The sequence below is a fragment of the Colobus angolensis genome, unplaced genomic scaffold, assembly GCF_000951035.1.
Source record: "Colobus angolensis palliatus isolate OR3802 unplaced genomic scaffold, Cang.pa_1.0 Scaffold92, whole genome shotgun sequence".
Classification (NCBI taxonomy): Eukaryota; Metazoa; Chordata; class Mammalia; order Primates; family Cercopithecidae; genus Colobus; species Colobus angolensis.
Window position 1 is genome coordinate 1,923,679 of NW_012123154.1, and position 10,868 is coordinate 1,934,546.

At 43.3% G+C, this 10,868-nt stretch overlaps 1 protein-coding gene across 1 annotated transcript in view; it reads right to left on the minus strand.

Moving 5' to 3' along the window:
• The window catches only part of DNAH3 (dynein, axonemal, heavy chain 3), a 235,401-nt gene that overhangs the window by 189,330 nt on the left and 35,203 nt on the right, over positions 1–10,868 (minus strand). The window contains 8 exon segments of the mRNA XM_011931963.1: positions 517–701; positions 5,630–5,808; positions 5,996–6,101; positions 8,502–8,645; positions 8,918–8,937; positions 9,218–9,265; positions 9,267–9,284; positions 10,370–10,549. Of these exon segments, the coding sequence (XP_011787353.1) occupies positions 517–701; positions 5,630–5,808; positions 5,996–6,101; positions 8,502–8,645; positions 8,918–8,937; positions 9,218–9,265; positions 9,267–9,284; positions 10,370–10,549 (880 nt within the window).

A 10,868-nucleotide genomic window follows, 5' to 3' on the forward strand; every position in this document is an offset into this window, starting at 1 on the left:
AGGAGATCGAGACCATCCTGGCTAACACGGTGAAACCCCGCCTCTACTAAAAATATAAAAACAAAATCAACTGGGCGTGGTGGCGGGCGCCTGTAGTTCCAGCTACTCAGGAGGCTGAGACAGGAGAATGGCGTGAACCCGGAAGGCGGAGCTTGAAGTGAGCCGAGATCGCCGCCACTGCACTCCAGTCTGGCGACAGAGCGAGACTGAAAAAAAAAAAAAAAAGAACTGGAGGTCAAGTATCTATCTATGCCTCCTTTGTGTCTAACCAGATTCCTTTTGTGTGATTCAAATTATTGTGGATATGAGTATAAAATTAGTGCCTCTAACATATGGGGACACTTGAAAGGCAGCTCTCCTGATATTTAGTGGTAGAATTCATATAACCATCCTTTTGCTCAACACTTTACCCCCAAATATATAAATACATATGGACTACTTGAAATGTTATATATACAAATATAAAATATACATATAGGTATGCATTTCGATATACACACATGGCATTGGACTTACGCGGCAAGTCCGCATAGTCCATCAGGAACTCCAGCCGTTCACTTGCATCTCTAAGTTGCCTCCTGAGTTTGAACACAGTGACATCACTGGATTTCTTTAGGAATTCAATGAGGAATACCAGCTCCTTAGTGTTGGCAGGAACCTCACTGACTTTGTCTGCGATGTGGCTGTACTGATTACAAATGCTACAGAAAAGAAATAGCCATTGTCATCATTGTCATCATCATCATCATCACCATCATCACCATCTAAAATGACTTTCTTGTAAGACTCCATGCTCAAAAGATATAATTCCTACTTGGAAAAAAGAACAATTTTTTTTTAAATTTTTTTCCCTGCCTGCAAATCTTTGATAGATAATATTCACATGCACACTAAACTCCAGGAATAATAACAGTCATAATGATAATAATATCTGTTACGTATTAAGCCGTTATGAAGTGCCACACCCCATTCTAATCATTTCCATATATTAACTCATCTAATCCTCACAACAATTCTAAGAGGTAGATACTACTATTATCTACACTTCGGAATGGAAGAAAGTGACTCTGAGCAACATTATTGAAAGCAACATGGTATGTAGATGTCAGAGCCAAGATATGAACCTGGGTTAATTGACTCCAAAGCTCATACTCTTAACAAATACACCATACTACCTTTCATACACAGAACCTAGATTTAGACCAAAACACCACCACCACCACCAACAGCAATCCCTCACATTTTGTGTTGAAATAGAGCACTAAATTAATTTTTAATCTTTTTTTTTTTTTTTTTTTTGAGACAGAGTCTCACTCTGTCAACCAGGCTGGATTACAGTGGTGTGATATCTCAGCTCACTGCAACCTATGCTTCCCAGGCTCAAGTGATTTTCCTGCCTCAGCCTCCCAAGTAGCTGGGATTACAGGTGCCTGCCACCACACCTGGCTAATTTTTGTATTTTTAGTAGAGATGGGGTTTTGCCATGTTGGTCAGGCTGGCCTTTAACTACTGACCTCAGGTGATCTGCCCACTTTGGCCTCCTAAAGTGCTGCGATTACAGGCATGAGTCACCACGCCTGGCCTTTGGCAGAGAAAATGTGTCATTACTGGGACCACCAGGTCTAACTGGCCACTTTTCAAACATAAGACTGAAACATGATGTTATTATACAGATAATTTGAATATGCTCTAATTTGTGCAAAAGGAAATGACTGACGGTCTTCAGCATCTTAACTACAATGAGAAGCAAATTATCCGCAATATGTCCACTCCTAGCACAGAGTGGTCCTCAACAGATGTTAGCAATGATATCATAGTTTTGTTATTATTACTTGATTGTGACATGCTGATTTTTTTTTTCTTTTTTGAGGCAGAGTCTTGCTCTATCACCCAGGCTGGAGTGCAATGGCATGATCTCAGCTTATCACAACCTCTGCCTCCTGGGTTCAAGAAATTCTCTGCCTCAGCCTCCCTAGTAGCTGGGATTACAGGTACCCCCCCCCACCACCACCACCACACCTGGCTAATTTTTGTATTTTTAGTAAAGACGGGTTTTCACCATCTTGACCAGGCTGGTCTCGAACTCCTGACATCATGATCCACCTGCCTCAGTCTCCCAAAGTGCTGAGATTACAGGCATGAGCCACCGCTGCCAGCCCTGTTGATGTTATTTTTAAGGCAGACAGAAACTTGAGAAGTCAGCCACCAACTTGGAGTTCAGCTGCTAACTTGGGTGTCTGCATTCTTAGATATCCCTGGGTTCAGAATGAGGCTCTTATTTTCACTTATATTAAAAAGACCTAAGGACATTATAAATTTATTTAGATACGGATGAATACACTGATCGACTAAGGCACCATGTTGCTTTGATTTGACAGGAACAAATGGATAATTGCTTAAGGGAAAAAAATCCATGGCTCAAACTTTCCCAAGAAAGTCTCCAAGTAGGCTGGGTATAGTGGCTCATGCCTGTAATCCCAGCAGTTTGGGAAGCTGAAGTTGGAGGATCACTTGAGCCCAGGAGTTTGAGACCAGCCTGGGCAACATGGCAAAACTCCATCACTACAAAAAATGCAAAAAGTAGCCAGGTGTAGTGGTGTGCGCCTGTAGTCCCAGCTACTTCGGGGGCTGAGGCAGGAGGATGGCTTGAGGCCAGGAGGTCGAGGCTGCAGTAAGCTTTGATCATGCCACTGCACTCCAGTCTGGGCAACAGAGTAAGACCCTGTCTCAACTTTTAAAAAAAGAAGGCTGAAAACCTTTTGCTATCCTCATCCCAATCCCAAACCCATATCCTATAAGCAAAGCAAATGAAGATCCAGGCTGGGCGCGGAGGCTCACGCCTGTAATGTTAGCACTTTGGGAGGCCGAGATGGGCAGATCACCTGAGGTCAGGAGTTTGAGACTAGGCTGGCCAACATGATGAAACCCTGTCTCTACTAAAAATACAAAAAATTAGCCGGGTGTGGTGGTATGAGCCTGTAATCCCAGCTACTCGGGAGGCTGAGGCTGGTGATCGCTTGAACCTGGGAGGTGGAGGTTGCAGTAAGCCAAGATAACGCCACTGCACTCCAGCCTGAACAACAGAGTGAGACTCAGTCTCAAAAAAAGAAAAGAAAGAAAGAAAAAAAGAAACTGAAGATCCAAGAGGCGAGGCTGGGGTTGCACAGCTCATAAATAGAAGGTCTTGGATTCAAAACTAGCTATTCTGGCTCCAAAACCAGGAATCAGACCTCTTCATCAATGAGTGAGAAAGCTGCTTGCACATGGACTTTGAGGTCAAAATGAACTAACTGGGTTAATTCCCAGATATGCCACTGCCTAACCTGTCAGAGTCTCAGGGTCTTCATCAACGTGATGGAGAAAATAATGAACAACTTCTTAGGGTTGTTGTGAGTTCTTGAACAGATCTATTCTTTGCAGAGTACTTATTCGTGCCTAGACTATCCAATGTGCTGGGAAGATGGCCACTAGTATTATGATTAATTTGCTGATGATTTTCTGATATGTATTTTGTAAAACTTAAAGTACTATAAAACGCTAAAATTATACATATATGAATAATATAGTACATAATAGAATATTAATAGTGGTGATTATTACTAAATCATTTTATTTTATATTTGTTTATTTTGAGGTAGGGTCTTGCTCTGTGGCTCAGGCTGGAGTGCAGTGGCTCAGTCATAACTCACTGCAGCCTTGAACTCCTGAACTCAAGTGATCCTCCTGCCTCAACTTGCATATCTCTCCTCTTTTTTATTTTTTTGTTTTTTTGAGACAGAGTCTCATTCTGATGCACAGGCTGGAGTGCAGTGGTGTGAACATGGCTCATTGCAGCCTCCACTTCAGGGTCTCAAGTGACCCTCCCGCCTCAGCCTCTTGAGTAGCTGGGACCACAGGCACATGCCACCATGCCTGGCTAATTTTTTAATTTTTATTTTTGTACGGATGGCATCTTCCCATGTTGCCCAGGCAGGTCTTGAACTCCTGGGCTCAAGCCATCCTCCTGCCTCCACCTCCCAAAGTAAACCTAATCTCATGTTGGGACTATAGACGTGAGCCACGGCACCTGGCCACTAAATCATTTTTGTCTATAAAGTGCTTTGAGGAAGACAACTAGGATAACATGGAATAACCATTTTCTAACCTCCAGATAGAGACACAGTAGAAGGCAGTTGTCGTCTCAGCCGAGCATCCATTACCTCTTTCTGTAACAACACCTATGTCTTCTCAGGAACCCCCACCCCTTTCAGTTCATGTGGTTTAGGTAGGGTTGACACCCACCCCAGGGATGGGAACACCAGCCAAATCTAAGTCATCCTCTTGGCCAGTGTTTGATTCCATGTTGTACAAATGACCCAAGTCAGGCCAACCTCACACGGGCCAGGACTTTTCCAACGATGATGGAAAAAGAAACTTTTTGCCTCCTCTGGATAGGAACCTGGAAGGATGGAAGCCTGGAGCCGCAGAAGCCCATAAACTGGAGAAAAAGTGTTAGAGAATGGAGCCAACGTGGAGGAAAGCCAAGCAGAGACAGGGGAATTGCGTCCTAATTGCAGTGTGGAGGGCCTGAAGCTAGAAACCCTAAACTTTTCAACATGTGAGCCGCAAATTCCCTTTTTAAACCAAGCTAGTCTGTTTGAGCTTCTATCCATTATGACCAAAAACATCTAGTCTAGCACATAGTTATCAATAAAATAAAGGCATAATATAGAGTTTAAGATTGAACAATGGAACCAAACATAGTGGCTCACACCTGTAGTCCCAAGAGACTTAAAAGGCTGAGGCAGGAGGATCACTTGCGCCCAGGAGGTCGAGGCTGCTGTGAGCTATGATCACGACACTACTGCACTCCAGCCTAGGAGACAGAACAAGACCATGTTTCTAAAAAAAAGAAAAAAAAATGATATGCAAATAGAGGCAGGAGGATCGCTTGAGTCTAGGAATTTGAGGCTACGGTGCACTGTGACCTGGGAATAGCCACTACAATCCAGCTTGGACAACATAGCGAGACCCTGTCTCTGAAAACAATTAAAAAATTAGCCAGCCACGATGGTGGATGCCTATAGTCCTAGCTACTCAGGAGGCTGAGGCAAGAGGATTGCTTGAGCGTAGGAGTTCGAGGCTACAGTGAGCTATGATCAGGCCACTGCACTCCAGACAGAGTGAAACTCCATTTCGAAAAAGAAAAAGATTGAACAACAGAATTTCCAGACCTATACAGCAGAATTCTGCCTAGGAGTGATTCTAAGGAAAATGCGCCTGTAAGCACTTTGTGTTTTAAAATATGTGCTAGATGGACAGTGAGAAGGGCCCATGACCTCAGACAGACAAGCCCAGGAAGCAGTCTGCATTCTCCTGAATTTGCCTGCAAGAAGGCAAAAGCTTCAGGATCAGAGACGAACTGCTAAGAAATGCCCTCCATCTGCCTACTCCAACCCCCATGTCGCTTTCTCTTGACTGTTCACCTCCTAGCCTGAACCTGAATTCCTCACTACCCTTACCTAGGGGCAGAAAAAACTTGAACTAGAAAATAATCTGTTCACTGCTAGAAGGTGCAAGTTCTGATCACTTTTTCATCTCCAGTTGGTGCCAAATTCCATTGCTATTTGTCTGCACAGAATTACGATACCTGGTATTGGTGTCTCGGTTTACATCCACTTGGAACTGAATCAGATGTTCTTTAAGATTTTGAGCTCGCTCACAGAGATCATAATTTAGGGCCATAGCATCAAGGCAGAACATGGCTAAAGGCACGGTGATGTGCATGGATGCAATTTCATTTCTCCGTTTCTTTATGGCATTGATCTTCTGCAGAAAGGAGCACATTCAGTAGCTTGATTTGCCCTTGAGCCTCTCCCATTTGCCCCCAGCCTCACCCCGGCCCACCCTACTCCAATGCTGAGCACGGTCTATGCACCAAAGAGACACTAACTGCTCATTGGATTGTCTGCAACACATGTCGCCAAGGTATAAAATTTCAAGTGACATTTCCTACCGTCACAAAATCATCAATGTCGTGATTTTCTTTCAGGAACGCAGCGATGTTTTGTTCTGCTGTGTTATCCAGTAAGTCATTATACATTTTGTAGACATTTAAATATCTTCCATATTGAAGAGTGTGAAATCAAACACACAAATACAAGTCAATCAAATCAGATGAGTCAGAGTGGCAAATGAAGACACAGTAGCATTTTTAAAAATTTAGCCCAATTCAGTAAAGAGAACTATAATGTGGCAAAAAGTTGCATTACAGAACTCAGAATTTTGGCTCTGAATTTCAATTTCAGCACTTCCTAGCAGTGTAAATTTAGACAAGATATTTCACTTTTTCCAGGACCAGTGTTGTATTAGTCCATTTTCACACTGCTGATAAAGATATACCCGAGACTGGGAAGAAAAAGAGGTTTAATTGGACTTACAGTTCCACATGGCTGGGGAGGCCTCAGAATCATGGCAGGAGACAAAAGGCACTTCTTAAGTGGCAGTGGCAAGAGAAAATGAGGAAGAAGCAAAGGTGGAAACCCCTGATAAACCCATCAGATCTCATGAGACTTATTCACTATCACGAGACTAGCACGGGACAAAATGGCCCCCATGGTTCAATGACCTCCCTCTGTGTCTTTCCCACAACACATGGTAATTCTGGGAGATAGAATTGAAGTTGAGATTTGGTGGGGACACAGCCAAACCATATCATTCTGCCCCTGGCCCCTCCAAATCCCATGTCCTCATATTTCAAAACCAACCATGCCTTCCCATTAGTCCCCCAAATTCTCAACTCATTTCAGCACCAACACAAAAATCCACAGTCCAAAGTCTCATCTGAGACAAGGCAAGTCCCTTCTGCCTATGAGCCTGTAAAATCAAAAACAAGCTTTTGATTTTGTCTACTAAAAATACAAAAATTAGCTGGACGTGGTGGCACATGCCTGTGGTCCCAACTACTTGGGAGGCTGAGGCAGGAAAACTGCCTGAACCCAGGAGGTGGAGGTTGCAGTGACCTGAGATCACGCCACTGTACTCCAACCTGGGTAACAGTGAGACGCCATCTCAAAAAATAATAAAAGAAAAGAGAACAAAAGAAAAGAAAATAACTGTGTATCTAAGATTCCAAGAATAGGGAAAACAGAGGTTTCAAATAGACTCTCCCAAATCAAATTCACAAGGGCAGGGCTTCCAAATATGAGCCCATGATTTTTTGACTAGTTTGCAGTTGTTCCCAACTGGTGGAGACTTCTGGCCATGCCCGAAGACATTCTTGGCTGTCACAACCAGGGGATTCCTGCCGGCATGCATAATTCCTACAAGGATTCTGCTAAACAGCCCACCACCCACAGGACAGCCCCCACAATAGAATTTTCCAGTCAAAAATGTCAATAGAGCTGCAGTACAAAAACTCTGGGTTGGTGTGACCATATCTCTTAGTTTGCCTGGGACAGTCCAGGTTTACACCTGTTGTCCCATGGTAATAGTTAACAACACTCTTTTCAACCGTAAAGCGTCTCACTTTGGAAGTTACTTACAGGATCACCCTAAACTAGTGTGATATGGTTTGGTTGTGTCCTCACCCAAATTTCATCTTGAATTGTAGTTCCCATAATTCCCATCTGTTGTGGGAAGGACTCAGTGGGAGGTAATTTAATCATGAGGGCAGTTACCCTCATGCTGTTCTCGTGACAGTGAGTTCTCACGAGATCTGACGGTATGTAAGAGGCTTTTCCCTCCCCCTTTTGCTCAGCGCTTCCCCTTCCTGCTGCCATGAGAAGAAGGACGTGTTTGCTTCCTCTTCTGCCATGACTGTAAGTTTCCTGAGGCCACCTCAGACCTGCAGAATTGTGAGTCAATTAAGCCTCTTTCTTTTGTAAATTACTCAGTCTCAAGCATGTCTTCATTAGCAGCGTGAGAATAGACTATACATAGTGATTAGTCACGTGTGCAACTGTGAGATGATTTACAGTGTGATGATTAAAGGGCATGGCCTGTGGGTTCAGATAACTGATTCTCAATCCCCAAATCCAAAAAGTTCTGAAAACTGAAAGTTGCCTCAAAATTCACTTGGTAGCAAAAGTTGGCCTAAATGGATATGAGGCTATTTACGTGAGTACTTACAGGTTTCCCTGCAGAAATATCAACATGTTGCCTCAGACCTCACAGAAACTGCAGGATAATATATGATATATGCATTATGTTACTTTTACATAACCCAGAAATTTTGAAGTGTCAAAACCCATCTGGCTTCACAACTATCAGATAATGGAGGTGGACCTGTAACTGAATTTGAATTCTGGCTCTCCTAACTATTTGCTATGTAACACTGGGACAGTTAGAGTTTTCTCATCTGTAAAGTGGGGACAAATAGTAATGCTCATGTAAGTATTGGCTATTCTTACTATGTATGTGTTCAGGTGTGTGGGAACAGGAATAGCTTATTGGATGAGAGTTAAGAATGCCAAATCAATGCCAAAAAGCTACGTAGCTAATAAAGTTATAACTCAACTTACTTGCGGGGGCCAACTTGATTTTTCTGAAACACCTTGAAAGTTTGACTCAAAAAATCAGAAAAAAGTTTTTCTTCTGCATTAACAGTTCCAAGGATCAGATTATATCCTTTCAGCTCTGGGAACAGGACAGATTCCACCTAAAGAGTAAACACCACTTTTGCACGTTGCGAGACTTAGGAAGGGAGATACCAAAATGCAAAGCCTCCTGTAATCCGCTCATTTCCAGGGATGCCAGCTGCATGTTTACTCTATTTCCTCTGAGATAGTGCTGGAATACCCTGCTGTTTCCTCCTCTGTTCTCTTTCCTTTCCTTCTTGCCTGGATTACTCATCTTTCCAATCCCTAACCTTTCAGGTGTCTTGCCCTTTGAGAGTCCCCCTTGCTCCTGCTCCCTGCCCCACCACCCTCCAGTGGATGTTGGTTTCCCTGTTTCAGGCTCACCTTCTGAACTTTTCCTGCTTAGCACTCATCACAATTACAATTAGATGAGTGAGTAATGAGATGTTCTAGGTGTGTCATGAAATACAAATCCCCTGAAGGCCTGGATCATATTTGACTTCTTCACTGTTATATCCCCAGGGCCTAGCAAAAGTTTGGCACTTAGTAAGTGCTCAGAAAATATTGTGTGAGTCAATGAATATTACTGTAGTGCTCCCCTCCTCTCCTACTACCCAGTTTTCCTCTCTAATGAGAAGTCCAAGTCGGTCTTGAACAGCTGCTTATACACATTGCCAATCAGCAGCAGCAGCAGTGAAGGAGAGTTTAAAGCAGTATGTATTTCAGCTGTCCCCCATGCATAGTCACCCAAATTACAGGGTCTTCTCTTCCATTTCCTTCCTAGGGATACTGGTCGTAGGAGAGCTTCCCACTGTTTCTTCCCCTCCCACATACCCAGTTTTAATGGAGCATTTAGAACCCTGTAAGTAGCGATTTGCAAAGAGAAGAGTGCTTGGGCCTCCTTGCACTGCAACCTTGAACTCCTGGGCATTCGTTTCCGATAAGCAAGGCCCATGTGAAGCACACATAATGTATGGAGAGAGTGAGAAGGTGGGAGCGTGAGGGAGCTAGCCAGCAAGACCCCACAGATCCCTTCCCTGTATGGAACTGGACAATGGCCCTTTGGCCATACTAACCAATCAGAGGGAGTTAAGAAAAGACGGCACTAAAAGGAGTTACATCCACGTGCATGATCCTGTCTAGTAATAAAAGTTTGTTAATAAGTGTCTGGAATTTAATTAGTAACTCTACCCTGGAAAGCAAACTGGAAAGGGCTTGGGCCAGGAAGGGAATGGTTCTTCTCTGTAGAAGCCTACAGTGGCTAAAACATAACAAACCAACCAACAAACATGCACACAGACAAGTGAAACTTCAAACAGAAATTTTTAAAAATTCTTGGCAAGTTAATGACAGTTGATTCATGATGGATTATTAACTCAGGGATATGGCTTGGGACCTATCTCAGTCATTGAAGTTGACATCATGGAGGACACTATCCTCTCTCACAAAGTAGCTCTTTTTTTTTTCTTTTTTCTATTTTTTTTTGGAGACAGAGTCTCACTCTGTCGCTCAGGCTGGAGTGAAGTGGCGCCCTCTCGGTTCACTAAAACCTCTGCCTCCCGCATTCAAGCGATTCTCCTACAAAGCAGCTCTTCATGCCCTTGTTAGAAGCACAATTCTGGGCCGCATGAATATTTCTTTATGGTCCAAATCATCTGTCTGGGGTCAAGCGGGTATACTCAGGTTATATCTCCAAAGCGAACCTCCCTTAACTGAATATCACAGTGACCTGACTTGTACAACCTCTTTCAATACATTTTATTCACTAAGTGAATAAATCATGCAAATGAATGATTAAGTGACTACTATACCTTAGGGATTCCATTCGAGTTCTTAATAATTTCCAGGAAAGAGTCACGTATTAATTCCCAGCAGCCATCAAAAGATGGATTGAAGACAATAATGGGTTCACTGACTTCAAGTTTGATCATGATTAGCTGAGGTATGAAAAACTTCATCTCTTGGTAGGGCTCCTTAAAATCATTCCCATCCTTCAGGAGACATGAGGTAGGGCAAGTGTTACAAAATCGGGCCTTCCAAAATCAAGGGAGTGAATTTTATACATTCACAGAACTACATGAGGACCAGAAAAGGCAATGAAGGGCATCATACACTGTTTATATTTAAAATACAGGCTGGGGCCGGGCACCGTGGTTCACACCTGTAATCCCAGCACTTTGGGAGGCTGAGACAGGTGGATCACCTGAGGTCAGGAGTTCAAGATCAGTCTGGCCAACATGGTGAAACCCCATCTCTACTAAAAAACACAAAAAACTAGCCAGGCGTGGTGGTGGGCGCCTATAATCCCAG